This window comes from Lampetra planeri, chromosome 47, assembly GCF_965212315.1.
Source record: "Lampetra planeri chromosome 47, kcLamPlan1.2.h2, whole genome shotgun sequence".
Taxonomy (NCBI): Eukaryota; Metazoa; Chordata; class Hyperoartia; order Petromyzontiformes; family Petromyzontidae; genus Lampetra; species Lampetra planeri.
The window spans coordinates 7405922-7427651 of record NC_136153.1 but is presented as its reverse complement, the minus strand read 5'-3'; the positions used below and the strand labels follow the sequence as shown (position 1 = coordinate 7427651).

At 50.1% G+C, this 21730-nt stretch overlaps 1 protein-coding gene across 12 annotated transcripts in view; it reads right to left on the bottom strand.

Moving 5' to 3' along the window:
- Positions 1–21730, bottom strand: part of PDE10A (phosphodiesterase 10A) — a 136525-nt gene that overhangs the window by 47866 nt on the left and 66929 nt on the right. For all 12 annotated transcript variants that reach the window (XM_078615573.1, XM_078615577.1, XM_078615574.1 and 9 more), the window contains exon 2: positions 10624–10752. In XM_078615573.1, coding sequence (XP_078471699.1) covers positions 10624–10752 — 129 coding nt within the window. The remainder of the gene's footprint in view (positions 1–10623; positions 10753–21730) is intronic.

The window sequence follows — 21730 nt, the reverse complement described above, 5'->3', positions numbered from 1 at the left end:
ACATTAAGGCCGTCACGTGATGCGTTCACACACACACACGCGCGCGCGCGTGGACAGGTTTCCTTCCCGACAATTGCGCGCGACACGCAAGAACGGCGCCACTGTACATCAGTGCGTGCTCCACAACGTGACGCCCGCAGCGGCCGGCGCGTCGAGCGGTTATAAATCCCACTTCAGGGACCTTGGGAAGGGATGCGCCGTGGCCATGGCCACGCAGTTTACCCCATGGGTTTAGGTTCAATCCCTGACCTGAGGCTATTGGTTCATTTCCCATTTCGACGGTGGGCTCAAGCTCGACGTCCTTCCGTGGCGATCCGTGGCGTGGCGAGTCAGCAATTGCGTTCGCGTTACAGTACTCCCTCGTTATTCACGACACTCGCTGTCCGCGAACCGCGTCTGGAACTCTACGCGACCGCATCGACGGAGAGAGAGAGCAGGAGTGATGAGAGAGAAAAAGTGATGAGAGAGAGAGAGTGATGAGAGATGAAGTGATGAGCGTGACGGTGATGCGAGAAAGTGATGAGACGGTCAACCGTGCAAATCGGAGAATGCGGAGGAAGGGACAACTCCTTGAGACATTAGTGCAAGGCACCTTAGAAATAAATGTGAATTGTTATTATAAACAAACTAAAGCAATTCTAAAGAAATTACTTTCCAAATCTAGAATATTTAAAGGTGCATAGCTGCAGTGGCTTCCCAATCGGTGAAGGAAGAGCGTTCCAGACGGCCGCAGAAGCGCATCTGAAAGCGAGCAGATGCGGCAACCGTCCGCACCGCTCGACCCTCCGCTGGCACGGCGCGGAAAGCGTCTTGCTCAGCTCACGAGGTCACGAGGTCACGAGGTCACGAGGTCACGAGGCCGGGTGAGGGATGAAGACGCAGGGACATCGCCATGGCAATGCCACCCCTCTCTCCAGACATGACACCTGAGGCAGGGTTCCCCCCACACACACCACCCCCTACAACCCCACCAGGCTACAAACACATTCGTCAGAAGGCCCCAGCACGCCGTTCATTTATTTACTTGCTTAATCCCTTGCTCCTCCTCCGCCACACGCCCAGGCGTGCACACAGGGTCATGATGCGGAACAGAATTCCGCCCGATTCACTTTCGCGAGAAGTGGCCCACCTTGGGATTAAGGGGGGCAGCTGAGAGCAGGGACTGGTTTTCGACCGTGCAACGTGCCCTGCCCCCGTCTATCAGTAGGAAGATAGCGACGGTGATCAGCATCATCATCGTCGTCATCGTCGTCAGGCGGCTTGTAGGGAATCGTGGCGAGAGCGTACAAAAAGGTCGAGCTGCGAGGAGGGAGAGCGACCATCTTTCGATCGACGAGGTTGACCACAACACTCACGCAGCTGCCATGAGTGTTGTGGGGCGTTCAGACACCCCCCCCCTGCCACCCCCCCGTGACGTTTAGATTCGCTGAAGAGACACCCACAACATTTAGGACAACCTTGACTTAAAGCTTTCGTGACTGCAGGAATTCATATTCTTTGGGGCTTTCGGTAAAGTCACGTAGATAGGTTCAAGGAAAATAACAAAAACTACGATGTTTCAATTGCAACGCCAGCGTTCGTCAGCATGACCGCTTGTGTTGACAACAACAAAAACTCGAGTCCACAATGTTTGTGACATCTCCGCCAAGGCGGCATAATTGCTGACTGTTGCCGATGACACGGAACCATTAAAATACAGTGCACAGTAGCGCACGGGCGGTCGTCTAAGCACCGATTCAATCCTAGCCAGTTGTTGCGTAGATTGATTATAAAGACAGTGGAGTAGAACTCCGCTTATCCGTCACAAGAACCAACGAGAACCGCCCGCGATCAAGGACACCGCCAACCTCCACAGTACTGGCTGCGGCCCCGATCTTACCGACTTGTCTCGTCGGGGCATGAAAACCACCATGTTCTAGGTCAACAGGTCACCGTGGCCAATGGCAACGGTGTCACCTGTCATTGACCTTAACCCATCGCTAACTCCGTCCTGCTGGACACCACCAGCATGTTGGGCACAAAACTCTCAAAGCCGTCGACGTCGCGGCCGTCCGGCTCGGGGTCGTCCCCCTTGGTCGCCCGCCTTCGAGTGCAACTCCAATGAAGTTAAATGTCGATTTAACGCTTTCGTGACTGCAGGGATTCATCTTCTTGGTTCTTTCGGTAAAGTCACGTGGAAGGGAAATAATAAAATAATAAAAATAGAACAGCGTCTTTCCGACAGACCTGTTCTTCACCTGAGGACGGCTGCTTGCGTTGTGGCCGAAACGTCGTGAGAATTATTCTATTATGTTTTATTTTTTTTATTTTATTATTTCCCTTCTACGTGACTTTACCGAAAGAACCAAGAAGTCCAATGAAGCTCTCGGTGGCATGGCCCTCCTCCATCATCACAACCTCCTCGTCTTCCTCGTTACATCTACAACACCCCCCCTCCCTCACCTCCATGCCCCCAGGTCACATCCTATTATGAAGCTCCAAGTTGTTTATCCGATCCTCCTCCTCCAACCTCCTCCTCGTCTTCCCGATTTACATCGACACCGAGTCCACATGACATCCTATTTCCACCCTCCTGGTTGCCCGACTGAGGCATACAATCCCTGTCGACCTCCCACTCGGACATACGGTCCTGTCAAAGGCCAAACACTTCTGGACTAATTGCTGTTGAGTGAGATAAAAGCGTGGCCGTTATGAACACACAATAATTATAAGTGGATTTGTTACCCACACCAAACGTATGGCTCTGGGCTGACACTCGCTGAAAATCTCGTCACTTCTCCAACCGGAACATCCACTATCCATACATAGACAAATGTGCCCTGTATAGCCTTAACAGAGGGTTGGGGCAAGTGCTGTTAGCGAGCACCTATCAAGTCTCAGTACAGGTGGAACAGTGTAGACATCGTATCCCATTACACATACACACACCTGTGCCGTCCGTGTATCTCCTTCTCTGAGCGATCTTTCTCATCTCTCCGCAGCATCGCACACCCGTGTAGCCATGCCATGTGCGTACCTAGAACTGTTTTCGCACCGTACGAAATCAACCGTGCTAATTGCCTACCCATATGCACAGCTTTTATTGTCTCTACAGTCAGCTATCTGTCCACCCAACAATTTTAAAATATATTAGAAAATTATTTGGTATATCCCACGCTCACCGGCTGATAATAAGGCAGCGAGCGGGTGACGTGCTTAGAAAGACGTTTTTTTATTAATTCAAAAAAGCTATTTTTTAAATGCGGTCGTAAGAGTCCGTCAAAATTATGCAAATACCTTTCATTTACCTCCCCTCCCCCCTATTGTTCCGTAGATCACAATTAAGCTCCGCCATCCCATCCACGACGACGCGTGTGTACGCTGGCCTGTCCAGGTGGCGTGCGCGTGCCCTGGCGCGGTGAGAAGAGCCCCTTCCAATTTCCTGAGCATGCCCAGAAGAGCCGCGTGAACGCGGCAATCCGAACCGCGCCCCCCCCCAACCCCAACCCGAGCCGACAATGCGAGCAAACCGAGCGTGTCTATGGGGAGTAAGCCATATTTAAAAATTAAAACGAACGACCCCACTCCTAGATATACATCGGTAAGTAAACCGCAATGGCTTGTTTTGGTTTGAAACGCACTGTTGGTAATCTCTCTATTTGCGCCACGTCATGCGCTTCTGTGCCCAGGCTCTCGGGTTACCTGCCACAGGTGAGGGCAATTGCGAAAAATGTACCAGGGTTTAGCAGCCTGGGCAAGCCAGTCCATCAAGCGAGCCTCCTTGGGACTGCTGTGCGTTTGGGGGGTACAAATCCACTGCGACCACCATCACCAACAACATTTGTCCCTTCCATAATACCATTAGTAAAAAAGGAACCGAAAACATTCATTGAAGATGTGGTCCACCCCCACCGCCCCCTTTCTCTAGCCAGTCTCACTCAGACTCAATCATTTTAATTTTACCTCTGCATATAGCCACCAGGTTGTCTATCTTCCACTGCCCCTGGTCCCCTTCCACTGTGCGTCCAATCGCCAAGTGCGGGCTCACGCCCGGCCTCACTCTCGTAACGGGCGACCACCACGGTGGCTAGGAGATGTTAACAACCTCGTCTGGTATGCGGGAGGTCGTGGGTTCGATCCCGACCCTGACACCTGCTGCTGTATATTTGGAATTTGCATGTTCTCCCCGTGGCCCCGTGGATTTTTCTCCGGACCCTCCGGTGTTTCACTCCATATTTAGAAACGACACGCGTTTAGAGGATTTGTCTGCCATACATTTCCAGTCGATAAGCCACTTTGTTGAGCTATCATTTGTGGCCATGGTCGCTTCTGAAAAATTAGCAATAAAGCACAGTGGGCCTTACCTGCTAAAATAAAAAAAATAGTTTAGTTCATCTTCTTGGTTCTTTTGGTAAAGTCACGTAGAAGGGAAATAATAAAAATAAAACATAATAAAATAATTCTCACGACGTTTCGGCCACAACGCAAGCAGCCATCCTCAGGTGAAGAACAGGTCTGTCGGAAAGACAGCGTCTGAATGACAGACCTGTTCTTCACCTGAGGACGGCTGCTTGCGTTGTGGCCGAAATGTCGTGAAAATTATTTTATTATGTTTAATTTTTATTATTTTATTATTTCCCTTCTACGTGACTTTACCGAACCAAGAAGATGAATCCCTGCAGTCACGAAAACTTTAAATCGAAATTTAGTTTAGTTCAGTTTAACTGCCGACCGCGCAAACTCTCCTCCTGTTGGGTCGACTCAGCCTAAAGAGAGATTTATTCCGTGCAGACCGAGGAGCTGAGCTGTGACTGCTGCCAAACACAAGCACAGCCCAGACGAGGCCGGGTGGCTTGGAGGTCAGAGCGCTCAACTGGCGCATGCTGAACTCCGGAAAGGCTGCCTGTGATTAAATTGGCTTCTCAACCGAGTTAGATGGGCTCGGCCCAGTCACCAATGGCTGCGCAAATTTCGACACGATGTTACGTTCAATAATCCGCCCGAATTCCAGCTCAGAGAATGACAATATCAGTTCGTTTCGTCACGTGACGAACATTACTCCCGGTGGCGGTGCGGGTAGGACATTGCTGCCCGATATTGCGTAAACCAGAGGTCACTTAAAGGTCAATTGAAGCGAAGGGTCGCGCTGCTCTCTCGAGGTCGGAATGGAGACTTTGTCTCATGCGTGACACCGATAGCACAATCGGGATAACACTGAGGGTGCGGGGGGAGGGGGGCTGGAAATAACATAAAACAAAAGCCGAGCGCAGGCATTAAAACAAAAGACATTCTGGCGAATTGCCCGATGATGCTGGATGCAATTACCAGCGAAACGTCGTACTCAAAAATTGTAAATGTTGTGGTTTCACGCTTCAACACACCGGTGGGCTAAAGCAGTGAACTATTTGTCTTTTGTCAACGTGACACTTTTTTACTGATTGGCCGTGTCGGGTGGTGGAGGGTTACGACACATTTATAAATAACGCGATCTAAACCCAAAAACGTTGATTATGAATAATATTGGTCGCGAAAGCCTACGTGTTAAGCTGGCTACACAGTTTTTCGAGCAGGCTTCTGGAATACCCTTTCTCTGAAGATGTGCGTGACTGTCGCTCCCTCGTAAGCGTGGGTTTTCTCCGGGCACTTTTTGCTTTTGCTCCCAAATGATAAAAAAACCACGAAAGAATGATAAATAAATATCCCCAGCAGTACCCTCGTAAGAAAGCACTGAGACTCAGTCAGGCTCCCCTGAGTAAACAAAACATGTAAGTTGCCTGTTGGCATTATTCGGGTAGGGGGTGCAATGCCACAGTGGTAATTGCGCGGTACTATGAACCCAAAGACCTGAGTTTGATTCCTGGCCATGGCTAACATCGGTGGCGAGTGATACCTAAGCAGGTCCTGAGCCTCCCACTTCACCGACACGCACTTACCGGCGTGGTGAAGTATGGTCAAACAACCCGCATGAACGATACAGAGTGGTTGATGTCCTCATCCAACAGTGGATTGACAGAGGGCTGTAACAAATTAAGCTATTGGCATTACCTCACTGATAATCACAGAAGGCGATACATGCGTGATTATTTTGCCACGTTTCAAGTTGACTCGGACACTGAGCAAGTCAGTCCAGTCAGCGAGAATGAACGATTCTTGCGCGGAACGAAAGTCACAAACGGTCAGTGCGTTAAGGGAGCAGCAATGCATTAACATTGCAAAACGAGCGTGCGCCAAATCATTACAAGCTTGCCAAGCCCGTCCATTAACTTCACCTCCTGCGTGTCCGCACAATAGATCAGCCCTACGGCTCCCGGCGGCACATGTCCATCCCGAGAGGGTGCTACCTACAGCAGTGCCACGATCGTCCGTGGAAGTTGTAACGGACTTCGCGAAAGAAAGAAAGAAAGAAAAAAAATCAGAGGCCAAATCACTTACGGACGAATTGCTGTTGATACTCTTTGGTTCTTTCGGTAAAGTCACGTGGGTATAAAATAAAATAAATCACGACGTTTCGGGCGCAACACAAGCGTCCGTCATCAGGTGGGAAAGCATGGCCTGCTGCTGATGCAGACTGTTTTAAAACAGTCGTGATTTATTTTATTTTATACCTACGTGATTTTACCGAAAGAACCAAAGAGCATGGATTCCTGCAGTCACGAAAACTTCAAATCAAGATTGAATTGCTGTTGAGTTTGAGTGAGAGAAAAGGGTGGACATTATGAATAACACAATAATGATAATAATGAGTCAATTTGTTAGTCACACCAAACGTGTGGCTCAGAGATCATCCCACAAATGAAGGTGCTATGTTAACGCTCTGTAAGCTGCTGGGAACATTTCCGTCCTAAGCCTATTGCAGAACTGGCTGACACTCGGTGAAAATGCCATGTCGTCTCCTCTCGAAGCGGCACATCCACCATCCATACAAATACAAAGATCCCCCGTATAGCCTTAACAGACTGTTGGGGTAAGTCCTGTCAGCGAGCACCTATACAGTCTAAGTGCAGGTGGCGGGGAGCGGGGGTCAGGAATTCTCGCCGTCGCTGGCCATCGGCGGAAATGAAAGGCGAACAGTCGATAGCGTTGTCCGTCAGGGCGTCACAATCAATTTGCTCTTTTTTTCCGTGACAGGAAATCCAAGCCGGCTTGGCCTTGAAGTGCATGCCCCCCCCCGCCCCCCCCCCCCCCGTCGCCGCCCCCCCCCCCCCCCACTTTCGATAAAACACGAGAGTGCCGTCTTTAGGAGGGGATGATTTGTCAACACGTGTAAGAAATCCAACCGTAGATTTGTTTTTTGTTCGAATCACAAGTTAAAGTGACGTAGGACTGTATAGAATTCATGGCTTTTTACCGTGGACCTTGTTCTGCGCCCCCCCCCCCGCGCCACCCCGCCCTGTCCCACCGCCGTGTGATTTGACTTTTCATAGCCACCTCAAGCGTGTGGTGTTGGTTTATACGAGAACTGGACTACTCGATTATATCAGTGATCGATTACTCTACCGCTCGTAAGGTCGACCGGTCGGATAACGCGATTAAAATTGTTTGGGGGAAGATTAGAACAGAAACCTCTCTCCTCTTGTCCGCACATTGTGCCGCTGGACGGGAGGTGACGAGCGAGGCCTTAGCGACGCCATCGGCACCGTCAGCCACGTCGTTTGTAAAAGGGGCCCCGCAAAAAAGTAGTCGATCAAAACTTTCGCCAATTAATCAACCGAATCGAACAATCGTTCGAGCTCTAGATTAGATATCACATTTTTGCAAACAATAATGAAAATCATTATTAATAAATAAAAACATTTCGCCATTCAGTTTTTTTCCAGGAAACCACTCGCGGAATGGCAAAACGCTTTTTTTCCCAACAGCGAGCTGCTTTGGAAAATTTGCCCAATTTCATGAATAAGCGTCGCTCCGTGAAGCACTGCCACGTGAAAGGCCGCACCATTGCTCTCGAGAGACCGTTGCCTACGTGGGCGGCTCAGTCACCGGCAAGCCATCGAAAGAAAACGACCTCGGAGAAAGGGTTTGCACACTGCAGAGGGCACGCATGCACATGCACGCAAGTGCGACCCGAATGGAGGCCACACAACCACAAAGTGCTCACCACAAATGAACCGCACGACACCTCGCTGATCTCGTCGAGGAGCGTAAACCACCGTCACAGCAGCAGCAGCGGCTTTTGGCTAACCGTCGAACAAAGACGGTCGCCGCGTCGCGCGCTTTCAGATGCACTTCTGCGGCCGTCTGGAACGCTCTTGCTTCTAATATTAGGAAGCCCCTGGAGCTATGCACTTTGAAATCTAGAAGAACTGCTTTTTGTGTTTAGTTTGTTGTCCTTCCCCCACACCTCCAATTAGCACGGTTGGCTATATACGGTGCGAAAGTTCAACGTACGTACGTATAAAGCACGCTTATGTGCATTCCACCAGCGTTGCCTGCCGTAAGACCCGACCGACTCAACAGTCGCAGGCCACAACAAAGTCAGAATGAGGATGGGACGAGGGCGAGGCAGTCTTATTATCGAGGAGAAGAAGAAGAAGGCTGGATAACGCAGAGACGTCACCAGGAAAACTGATGCAGTGAGAAACTGACGTGAGCAAGACGGCAGGAAGGACCTCGGGCCAAACGGGAAGAAAAAGGAGACAGAGACTTGGCCCCAGGCGGAAAATAGCAAATTACATTAGCAGAGAAGGCGGCGAAAGATTATGGGAAGTGTACAAAACTCGCGTTGCCAACAGGTGCAGAAACGCTAAACGCTACTCGATGACGGTGATGATTCAAAGGAGGGGCCTCCAGATTAGCGGCCTCCTGACGCCACATGCGTAACGTGCACTAGTCTAAGATCATTAATCTCTCACCTCCGCCGTCACATGCACCCCGTTCATCCTCTCCCGTGCTTTAATCACGGTTAAGCCGCCCGCACGAACCGCCTTCGCGCGGCATGACAACGCACAACAGCGCGGAGCGGCGCAAACAACCGGCATTTCGCAGTGTTTTGTTTTTTTGGCGAGAGGAGATAGGGAAATTTGCCCGTCTGTTGTTATTTGCGGTGGGTGGGTGGGGGGATTTGTTGGGGGCCTCGCCACCCGGTTTGAGAAAGAAGACGCGGGACATGTTTTTTCGCCGGCAGTGGTTGAATGGCAGCGTCCGTGCGGCCCCCCTAACGTTCAGCCTGGGGTGGGGGGGGGTGCGAGCGACTGGGGCGTGACTCAGGCTCGCTCTGGGAACGGCTCGAAGAGTTAAAATCGCAGCCTCTTGCGCCAATCGGAATTCTGCTGACAGCCTTCGTTTGAAAAGAGTTATTGTAAGGTGGCTGGAAAAAAACACGGCACCGCTGCGAGTTTTTTTGGAGTTTGTGGAAGACGGTCAAAGTTTTGAGTCGTGCGGTCGTTTAAAAGACGATTTGCGTCATTCAAGTCAAGCTTTCGATTTTATCGGTATTTACTGTTGTTGTAACATTGACAAAAGGCCCCCCCACCCCCCGAACTACGAAAGCGAAGTTTGAATATCGACGGATTCGCAATTTAAAATAAAAACGAATTGATTGGTCACACTGACGATCGCGCTTGGTTTCTTTCCATTAAAATCACTCGTTCGATAAAGCGCAGAGGGCACTTTAACGCCCTCTGAACGGCCTGTGGATTTCCATCCTTCCGCCCCAAAGCCGTCGACCAAAAAAAACTAAGATAATGGACAAGAAAATCACGAGCACGCCAATGTACCATGCACGACAAATTATTAATGCCACCCAGTTAGGCGTTTAGACTTTTATGGGGCAAACGACATTGTCAGAGAGCACTTATTTAGGCCGGCTTGCACAGCACACACAGCGGGGATGTGGCCAGACTGGCCATTCTAGATTTGAAGCTTTCGTGACTGCAAGGATTCATACTCTTAGGTTTTTTCGGTAAATTCACGTAGGTAAAAAAAAAATTAAAAGGTAATAAAAGTAATAATGGAAATAAAATAAAATAATAAATCACGACGGTTGTGACGGTCCCACCTGATGACGGAGACTTGTGTTGCCTCGGAAACGTCGTGATTTATTATTTTATTTTATTTCCATTATTACTTTTACAGACTGGCCATCTTTGATCTCCAGCATGCTGCTGTTAACACAAACTCGTACAGGGCACGCATCGAATGCCGAATCAAGCTCGAGGCATCGTTCTATAAATTGAGGGATTTTCATTTGCGTGCACACATTTGCTACAGACGTCTGATACTTTTGTTCGGACAATTGGTCCCGCTTATTTTTTGATGGTATCGACAGCGGGGGGGGGGGGGGCTTAAAGCACAAACTCAAATACCACCTTGCACTGAGCAGCACAGCCAGAAATCGAACCCATCATATCAAGGTCTTGTCACGGCAAACAAATCAGCCCACAGCACTGTGCACCCCAACGACAAAGACCTCACACACACACGCGATAATCCCATCCTCACGCGATCCACCCACACCCCACCGCCCCCCAAACACTGCCCCAAGCACCTCAACTCAGACAGACGGCGCTGCTGACAAAGCGCTCTGCGCACTGCAGGCGTTCGCAATCAAAGCACTCCGCGCGAGCAAGTAAAGTGGCGAGCGCGACAGCCCCCCCCCCCTCCACGCCCCCCTCCACCCCCCGCCCCCCGAAAAAAATCGCTTACCTTCGCATTTTTTGTTTTTCCTGCGGATCCACCGTTCCAGGGTCTCCACGCTGACGCTTTCCGCCACGTACTCATCCAGCACGTGCCGGTTGAGCGACAGGTAAGTCTTTACCTTTTCGTCCGTAAGGCCTGTCGGAGGAGAGAGGGAGGGAGAGAGGCACGGGGTGAGCGATCGCCGCAACGTCCGTTTCTTCAATGACCCGCAAAGACATTACCAGAGTTTGTTTTTTGAGACAAAAGCCTTTTCGGGCCCGCGCGCAAACTCATCCGACTCCGATAACACAGAGCGAGATGGGGCTACTGCTGCTGCTGCTGCTACTGCCGCTGCCGCTGCTGCTACTGCTGCTGCCCGCGGAGTAGCGGTCGGCACACCGGGATTGCGATCCAGCAGTCGCCAGGATCGATTTGATCTTCTGAGCCGGAATCAAAACAATGGTGGGCACATTTATTCAATTCCCACCACCCACTGTCTCCCCCACCCCCTAGTCCCACCTCTGTCCACCCAGCAATCGCAGGGCTGCACCTTCATGTTTGAGCACAGAGCGAGATCATATCTGAAGGATCGTGACAGAGGTGGTGGCAGCGGCGGGCAGCTTGGGGAGGCCTTCATCTAGCAGTGGATTGATCATGGCTGACGTATGGATGTTGAACTCCTTTCGCACCAACCAGGCCAAGGTAAACACCGCGTGCCATCGCATTCATCATCTGCTCACCTGATCCCACAAACCTGGCAGCTGTGTACAATCGCAACGAGATCATAACAACAACAACACGTGGTCAGAGATCCCATAGTAGTAGGTGGGGTGAGTGTTGTGGGGGGATGTGTAGATGACGCACGTCGGTGAACGGATGGGAGGGGGGATGCAGATGAACGACAGGGTGGCGAATCTGGCCGACAGGACAGAGAGGAGTGTAGAGGGTGGGTGGGGGGCGGGTGCGGGTTGCTACTACACACACTGCCAGCCTTCAACCACCAGAAAGCGGACTGCGGTAGACGGACGGGACGACATCAATGCGGGAAGGAGAGAGGACGCGCCCGACAGACCCCCCCCCCGCCTGCCGCTTGGCTCCAATAATTCAAGGCTATAACAATAGGTTTCACCCCTTTCTGGCAATTAAACAGGAGGTGTCGAGGTGTTAAAACACCAAACAGAATCCTTACTCGAGGAATCCTGTCTGCATTAAGCACTCGTGCTTGTGGTGAACATGCAGACAAAAAAACATGCAAACAAAAAAACATGCAAACAAAAAAACATGCAAACAAAAAAACATGCAAACAAAAAAACATGCTCTGACGATAGATGACGCATCGTCTTGGAAACTGATTGGTCCACGCCAGAGACTGCTTTCTGTTCCCCGCAAGTACGTGTGGTCACGGTAATGCAGACAGGATTCCTTGAGTAAGGATGCCGTTTGGTGTTTTAACACCTTGACACAACTGTTTAATTGCCAGAAAGGGGTAAAGCCTATTGTTATATTTCAATGCTGGCAAGAAAGCTCCCGAATTCCAGGCAAACGTTGTCCACGACTCGTCGGTGTCCAAAATGCCCATCAGCCGCTGTGACCGAGAGCTTACACGTCGTCACGGCTGGTTGTGGCGTGAATTGTTCGGCTCGGTTACGCAGTTTGACGGGCAGGTCCTAGTCGATGAGTCGCTTTTTTCCCTGCGAAGGGGTTCCCGCGAAACGCGAAACGGGCGGCAGGCAGTCGCTGAGTGGTCAGAACGTGGGTGGTCTCTCCGCGCACGACACCCAAACGAGGCCCTTCGTCCGAAACAAATGCCGCTTAAATTAATCATCACATCGTTGCTGATTATTGTGCCGTAATGTTGCCAAAAGACACCACACGGTACCTTACAAGAGGTCCGAGCGCACATTGCTTCAATTGTGGGCATTGCTAAATCTGTGTTTTGTTGTTGGAACTAACTCAAAAGGCAGGGGTGGAGGGAGGGGTTATAGGCCAGTGGTACAGCCTGGTTGGCATTGACCCTCGTGCAACAAACGAATTGGGACCCCCCCCTGTCCAATTTCCCCGCTCGTCGGGAGTTGCCACTCGTCCCGATTTTCCCAGGAATCATCCCTCTTGCTTGTTGAGATAGCTGTCCAGGAAATACATGTAAGTGTTGCCAGGATAACATAAAAGAAGATTCTGACTTTTGTCAATTGCGCGAACAAAAAATACCACTCAAGGCGAAATATTCGCGTCTGCCTCTCCCCCCCACTTCCGGTTTCGTGAAATATTCTTATTCTCCTTCGCACGATATATGTCGGGCTTTTTTTGGTTTTGGCGTGCCTCAGCTGCGGAAACCCCTACCCTTCTTCGTAACCTGGAACTTGGGTCCCTCCGTCAACCCCTCTACACGGTGATGGAGAGTCAAGGTCTTTCCTACTTTTCGACGAATGTGATGGAACATCCTCACCTCCACCTCACTCAAAAGAGGCCCCAAACGGGGATGCCCAGACACACTAGATACATTTTTAGCAGTGGAAAAACAAGCAACCTATAACGCTTCTTGAGCTGCGCCAGGCTGGCTTGGCATGGCCCGGCACGGCTTACTTGTGGCAGTGGAAAAATATCGATTTGGCATCGCACCGCACACTCCTACCTCTCGCGCGCACTACACTCTGATATATCTCAACCAAAACGAAATCACTTTCTGCAGGAAATAAATAAACCGGTTCGGTTGCAACCGTTTTTAACGAACCAAAACTCCTCGAGGCGGATCGTAATTAACGACGTTTAGAGAAATAAATAGCTTGAAATTTCCCCTTTTAGACGAATGGTCTATTCCATGGATTTCACCGGATCGGTTTATTTTCTTTCGCGTAGAAAGGGCTTGTGACGTTAACGTGTTTACTCAAGAGTGCTGCCCCCCCACACACACACAGCGATTGCGCCCCCCCCCCAACACCGCACGCTAAGCCACTCTCCCCCCACCGTGCCTCACAGCAAAAAGCACCTGGGTTTGATTGCCGACCCGGGCGCCTTTTCTGTGTGGAATCTACATGTTCTCCCTCTGTTCTGCATGGCCAAACCTCATCCCGATGTTAAAAGATTTCCTGCAAATTACTCAATCGCGATGACACACGAAGCTAAAACTCTTTAAACGAAACTATTTTTTATTTTACCAGGTAAGGCCCACTGTACTGCATAGCTCTTTTCATAAGCGACCTGCCCACAAATGATAGCTCAACGAAGTGGCTTATCACGTGGACATTTATAGCAGCCAAATACTGTAAACGCGTGATATTTCTAAATGTGGAGGGGGGAAACTGGAGGACATGGAGAAATATACACGCGACCACGGGATGAACATGCAAACTTCAAATATACAGCAGGCGTCAGGGTCGGGATCGAACCCACGACCTCCAGCATACCAGGCGAGGTAGTTAACATCTCCTAGCCACCGTGGTGCAGCAGCAGCAGCAACATCACCGCTATGCTGTGAAAATCTTTACGGGATCCTTAAAAAAAAGAGAGCCTTGAGCCTCGGCGAGACTTTCCCGGATAAACAAGCGGCGGCATGATAAAATAAAAAAAAATTCTCAAAATAATAAACTTGTACCAAGGGTCTCACAGGAGACGGTCAGTGCCCCCGTGGGGGTACGGCGAGAACGTTTATTTCCACTGCCCATCCCCGATGCCTGGAATGACCGGCGAAGGAGGTTGCCTGAACGTTTTCGCTGACGCGGTGATTCCAAACGCCGCAACCCCTCAAAGCGGCTGCTGGGCAAAGCGGGAGTGATCATATTAGATTCGCTTCGGACCCACACGGCGGCATTACGCATCCTCCACTGGGAATAATAATCGTACATTGCGAATGCCGTGGACGGATATCGGCGGCGCGATAATGTCTTAGACATCGTCGTCATTAGCCACCAGCCGTGATCAAAGATCCCCCGACATAGCCATAACAGGCTCTTGAGGCAAGCGCTGATAGCGAGCATCTAATAAGTGCACTTGAGGGTGGAATGGCTGGCGGAATGGCGAGCATCGCGCCCGGCCGCCTTTGTCTCCACAGTGCTGCCAGGTACAAACAACGTCAGGCGCTCGCTTCGGACTCACAATACCAGCCTGGCGAAGGATCCAAGGCAGATTCAGACACCGCTTGCCACTGATGTTATCCAGCGGCCCAGCGTTGACCTCTGCGTGTGTACATGTGCTAGCCACACAGACACACGAGCAAACGAGTGTATAGTCAACATGGACATGTACCCACGAACAGTGTCAACACGCACTCACGCCGAGGGACGGTGAGGGGTGGGGAGGGCATGAAGGAAAACCGGGGGGGGGGGGGGGTGACGTTTCCAGAGTTCTATAACACACGTTCACCGCTTCACGTCGCAACGTTTCCGTGTTCGCTGGACAACGTTAACAGGACGTCAGTGCACGCGTCACTTTGATATACCCAAAGTCATTGATGTGTCCGAGACAGGAAGGCAACATCAATAATTCACGATTGAACTGCGTCAACACACATTCATGCGGTCGTGGTGACAACAACAAAAAGTCGGCAAGGATTGCGCTCGATTCAAATTTTTTTTTGTCAACGGAGCATTCGCGAAAATGTGAAGTGCGTAACCGTTTCATGCCCAATGATCAAATTTTCGCCGGACAGAAAACTACAAAATTGCAACCTCCAACGTGAATGAGCGTATTCAGCCGCAATGGCAAGGGCACAACGAGCGCCTTTCAACACAAGCCTCGCCATTACACGACTGCCCTTTGTCAATCCACTCCCGGCTGGTTGGAGGCTTAGGCCCGCGCCACGTGAGATTAGTTCGACCGTACCTCGCCCGGCGATTATTGATCGATTTTGGCGAGCAGCGGGCACAAGTTCGGGTATCGAGCACCGCCGACGCGAGCCATTCCCGGGAATTAAAAACTCGGGGTCGCCGGGTTCGCACGTCTAGTGCGCTAACCACCGCTCCACCGCTCCGACACCAGCCCACAAACTGCCCTCAAGTTTACATTGCGCGCACATGCTCATCGCCCGCACTATTTCATTTAGCAGCAAATTTGTACAATGTCGCTTGCGCTGACAAACACGCGGCAGAAGCTTTTGAGAAAAAAAAATGCCCTTTCATAAATGTACACGGGACACCTGCGGATTTATAACTGTGATTGATGACTGTTCAGAGCAACAATGGGGGGAGCTTTGAACCCCCGTAACCCAAATCCTCCACATTTCCATCTCGCAGGGTTCCCAGCACCCTAACCCCAGAGCACCAGAGAAAAACTTAACATCACAGGCAGCAACAAACGTTGACATGAAGAAGAAGAAACACAATTTTATTTACCCGCCGTGCCGCGTTTTAAACAAGATAACTTTAAACGCTGGGCGCAACAAGAACAAAAACATGTTCTGAAAGCCTCGTTTCAAAATATCAAGGCTGTGTGCACATGGGCAGCAGGTGTTTATTGTAAACATTACCTGGGGGAAGTGTAAACAGCCTTTGCATGTGATGGTTACAGCCCGGCATTAATGTCTCTGCACGAAAAAAAACAAAAACTCTGGTACCAGCTGGAACAGATTATCATAAAGTAACGTTTTGATTTCCTCTCCGCGTGTTCTGCGCGTGTGCACGGCACACCCACTGCTTGCCCGAGGCTGTTTCCTGCATTGCCAGGGTAAGTCTTCTACGAGTACAATCCAAGGACGACGCTTCGCCAGTAATTACAACTAGCTTCATCACAGGTGTAATTACTGGCGAAACGTCACGGCACTCAGACTGTAAATGTCGTGGCTTGGCTCTGCAACACACCGGTTAGTGCTGTACTAGTATACTACACTATACACTACACTATACACTACACTATACACTACACTATACACTACACTATACACTACACTACTATACACTACTATACACTACACTATACACTCCACTATACACTACACTACTATACACTACACTATACACTACTATACACTACACTATACACTACACTATACACTACTATACACTACACTATACACAACACTATACACTACACTATACACTACACTATACACTACACTATACACTACACTACTATACACTACTATACACTACTATATACTACACTATACACTATTATACACTACACTATATACAACACTATACACTACTATATACACTACACTACACTATACACTACTATACACTACACTATACACAACACTATACACTACACTACTATACACTACACTATACACTACTATACACTACACTATACACTACTATACACTACACTATACACAACACTATACACTACACACTAGTGCTGTACTAGTGACGAATTGACCACGTTCTAAATTTCGATTTAAAGCTTTCGTGACTGCAGGGATTCATCTTCTTGGTTCTTTCGGTAAAGTCACGTAGAATGGAAATAAAAAAACATAATAAAATAATTCTCACGACGTTTCGGCCACAACGCAAGCAGCCGTCCTCAGGTGAAGAACAGGTCTGTCGATAAGCCACGTTCTGTTTACGTGACAACTCTTTACTAGTTGGCTGTGTCGGGTGGTGGCGGGGTTAATGACACATTTATATATTTACGCGATCTAACCCCCCAAAAAAACTCTTATGCATGATATTTGTCGCGAAAGCCTGCCACGTGTTCAGCCTTCTACGCTTTACAGAGGCAAGCTTCCGCTGGACAATCAAAAACACCTCCCCTCCTGCGAGCCGACTGCGTGGCTACGAACTCCAAACTACGTGGGGGGGTGGGGGGGTGACCACGTAACCCGACGCTGCCCCAGAGGTTTTCCGAGAAAACCCCAGAGGGGCAAAAAATTCCACTCGAGGGCCCCCCCCTACTTATTTGTCAGCGAGAGAAAACTAAAAATTGGTCCCGTTGCGGTGGGGAGTGGCACTTTTGTGTGAAACCCCCCCCCCCTCACCACCCCCCCACCACAGCACCCCCCCCCCCCTTTTTTTCGTCGCCCCCCACTTTTTTTAATGGGCAGCCGCTACTTTTTAACTTCGCCCGCAGCCCGACACGTAACACGTGCGGCATTATAGGCGGTGGGGGGGCACGTGGTGTTGCCTGTAATTCGCAATTCTCCCCCCACACCCCCCCGAAAAAGCGGCGGCCGATTTGGGGGCGTCACGTGCTCACGCGAAATAAATAAATAAAAAGCCCCCAGACCCACTTTGATGTTGGCGGATGTGCCCCGTTGCAAGTTTCGTCGTAATGTTTTTTTTAAAGCCTTTGAACAAAAGCGGAATTTAACAAGGCGCACACGCCATGTATTTGTGTTAATGTTTGCGGCACTGCATCGCCCACACCCCCCCGGGAGAACACAACAGGCAGTCGAGTTAGTTTTAAAATTTCATCCTCCCCCTCCCACACTGCCTGCCTGTCCCATTTGTTTAGCGAGCTGAATACATTGTTTTTCTTCTTGTCCCTGCAACGGGATTTTCCCCGGCAGATGGACCGCACGCACAAAGAATGCCCGTCGCTCCCACGTCACGCGAGGCGATCTCAAATGCCAAGCGCATGCGGCGGCGAGGATTTAAAAACCGGGTTGGCCAGACGGTTGCCTCAGCTCACAAGCGCAAGACGATTGCACAACAACAACGAAAAACGAATGATATTAAGGTCCCACACCCCTCTTTTCATTGACGTAATTTTGTCCATCGATGTTTTTTTTTGCTCTTTAAACATACAGTACATGACGTTGGCCATGCGTACACAGGGCACGGCGAGCATGCGTCTGCGCGCACGTGACAGCCCGTTTGACAATCATGTGCTGAATCTCGAGCCGGGGTTGACCACCATTCAAGATTAGGACTCGCATCCTTCCGATCGCGAATAACCCGTGCACCACGTGGTCATCCAATTGCCGGATCATCCTAGTAGCAAATGTAGCTACAGATGTCACGGCCCCCCCCCCCCCGCACTTTCAAGGGCCACGCGCTAAATGCTTTCAAGCTATCAATTCCGGTTCAGTGATTCTGCACTTGCTCTATTACTATAGTACTATACCACCTTGGACTTTTATGAACGACCGGATATTTAAGGTTAGCGATTTGTCGTATTATCCGGCTGTATAGAAAATGAAAAAATACAATTACTTTACTATGCAAGTGAAAAATGTGTGTTTTCATATTTATGTGTTTTGTTATTTAGTGCCCCTTTATAACATCATGCTACAGCTTAGTCCGGCACTGTGGCCATTGTATACACTGACCTGTACAACGATCATAATGTTATCAACGTATGGCTCTTCATCAATCCACCGCTATATGAGGGTCTCCAAATGCCAAGCAGGTTGTGGTGTGGCTTAATTGACCATACTTCACCCCGCTGGTAAGTATGCCTTGGACTAGGCAGCTAAGCGTAGATGTGGCAGCAGAGGTATGGTACAACAATGGATTTTTCTGCAACTGTCCTCTGCTGCCCACGATGTAGAATAGCTTCCGCAGCCTATAACACCTGTTATATACTATGGTCGGCCATCCAAGCATGGAGCTATAGCTATGTGTCCAGTGTATGGAGTCAGGTCTAGCCGAACAATGGGGTGGGTTTAGAGAACATGACTCACGAACACGCAAGCAGACAAAAGTAAATCCCCCAATTGGGAGGTCGACTCAGCACCGCGTCGCTGCTGATTAAACACAAATTGAGTACCACTCGGGAAATGTAACAACGATTTGTGACTCAGCCCTGCCATAGGCATGTGAAGCTTCCACCATTCGCTCGGGGCTGTAAAGACCACCATCGTCATCATCATTGTCACCGTGCGATTTAATACCAACACCTTGAGGCGCCAACACCTTGAGAGGGTGTGGTTCGTCAGCGATGGACGCTGACCGCCGGCACCAAACGTGGCGTTTCAGAAACGGTGCACGGCTGCGGACGATGGTACAGCACCGACACCGACAACAACAAAGACCGCGATCAAGAGGCCAAAGTGTGACTTGACACGGGGGAGAACCCACGTTGGCGCGTGTCACGTTCACGTCGCGTGGATGAAACTGAACGTGGGCGACAAGGGTGGCGGCCACCCCCAGTAGCAGAGGTCGCAACCGGGTACCCGATATCCGTACCCTACCCGATACCCGGCTACCCGTACCCGGCTGGGTACGGGTACCCGTTTGCGACCCTGGTGCGGCCGGGTACGGGTACGGGTATGCCGTGAGTCACTGGTGAGTCACCGTTTGTCACTCATTTCCCAACGTCTTGTCTCTTCTCACAATTCAAGTTCCTAGAATCAACCCACCCGCGCCTGCAACATGGCTTCATCCCAGAGGTCGCAATCGGGTACCCGTACCCTACCCGATACCCGGCCGGGTACGGGTAGCCGGGTATCGGGTAGGGTATGGGTACGGGTACCCGATTGCGACCCTGGTACGGCCGGGTACGGGTACGGGTAAGAAATCAAAACCCGTTTGCGACCTCTGCTCAGCAGCGATGCTCGCGCCTCGTCGGCAAGAGCCGCACGGGTTCCATTCCCTGCCTCGGGCGCCCACGATGTTCTCTGCCCGCCCACGTGTTCTGCGCGGGGTTCTCCTTCTGGGTTCTCTCTTGTGCCTGTCCTCCCGTAGCAACTAAAAGCGCACGCACAATGTAGCTGGTATTTGTGCCACAACAACAAAACATCCCAATAACGATGTCATAAATTTCGTGACTGCAGGGATTCATCTTCTTGGTTCTTTCGGTAAAGTCACGTAGAAGGGAAGTAATAAAATAATAAAAATAAAAAATAATAAAATACAATTCTCACGACGTTTCGGCCACAACGCAAGCAGCCGTCCTCAGGTGAAGAACAGGTCTGCCGGAAAGACAGACGCTGATGTAATAAATTATCACCTCTGTCTCAGTCCACTGCGGGGTGACGTTATCGCGGCCTCTTCTACACTGTTAGTCGTTGGGGGGGACTGGGAGTATGCTCACAACCATACCTCACCATTCTGGTAATTGTGGGTTGGTGATAGGGGAGGAATCACTGCTGATGTTGGCCAAGGCTGGGAAGCGAGCTCAGATCTCCAGGTTCAGAGCGCATTGCGATCACCGCTACTCGGAGGCCGTGGTGGCTGCAGTGGTTAGTTCACTGCATTCGGAATGCAGTGACCACCCACTAATCCAGCAGCGCTGGACCAACGTTGGGCCAATATTTGCCCAACATTTCATGTTTACCGTGCTGAGTTTGATTCCCAGCCAAATCTGAACAAATCCTGCACCCCCCCCCCCACTCCATCCCACACTGACCAGCGTGGTGAAGTATGGTCAAATAACCTCCATAACCAGCATGGCGCGTGGATTTTTCAACTGGTAGTGCACTAACAATGGACTAAATTATTATATTATTAGTGTTTAATATATTCTTAAAATATATTGACAATAGATCAAAGTCAAAGCGCAGTAAAGTATTGATATTATTTATATGATTTTTACACCGTATGTACTGTTTTTTTTTTAAAGAGAATTAAGTGTTCTTATGCACGCACACAAGTATAATCCCAATAATAATGTTTTAAATGCAACTGCGAAATTCGATGCTGGAATATCGGGCTACACGGAGCATTACAGCAGAACGTGGCAAAGTTACAACTGTACTTCAAAATAATTGATTGATGGGCAAGCAACGCCGAAACATGAAGTAAATATTTATTCTAAAATGTTATTAATGTGATGTAAACGTACGTGTATGTATGTGTGTGTGTGTTTTTTGGAGGGGTTCCCAAAGAAACGAACACAATCCCGTCGCAGTCAGTTCCACTCGGAGACCACGTCCGGCAGTTGAACTTGTGCGCGGCACGACAGCAGAAAGCGCTCACGGGTACCCACGGCTGCAGCCAAGCGGCCGAATAAAAGAGGTCGGTACGAGAAGTGGAGGAGGGGGGGGGTGGAGGTTCGTGTAGCGCTTTCGGAAAGCCGAGGTTGGTAATGAAAAGCGGCGTGCACACGTCGCCTCTGGAAGAACGTTTTAGGTCAGCGTGAGTCTCTCTCTCTCAGCTCGCAGCGGACTGACCGTGGCTCCGATGGCGATGACGCCGATGGCGATGACGAAACCGTGTTGCGCTAATGCACTCGGAGCAGTTCAATTCATTCCGTGGATGCACTTTCGTCCACAAAGACAAAGGTACCCCCCCTCCTCCCCCCGGTACAGCTTTGT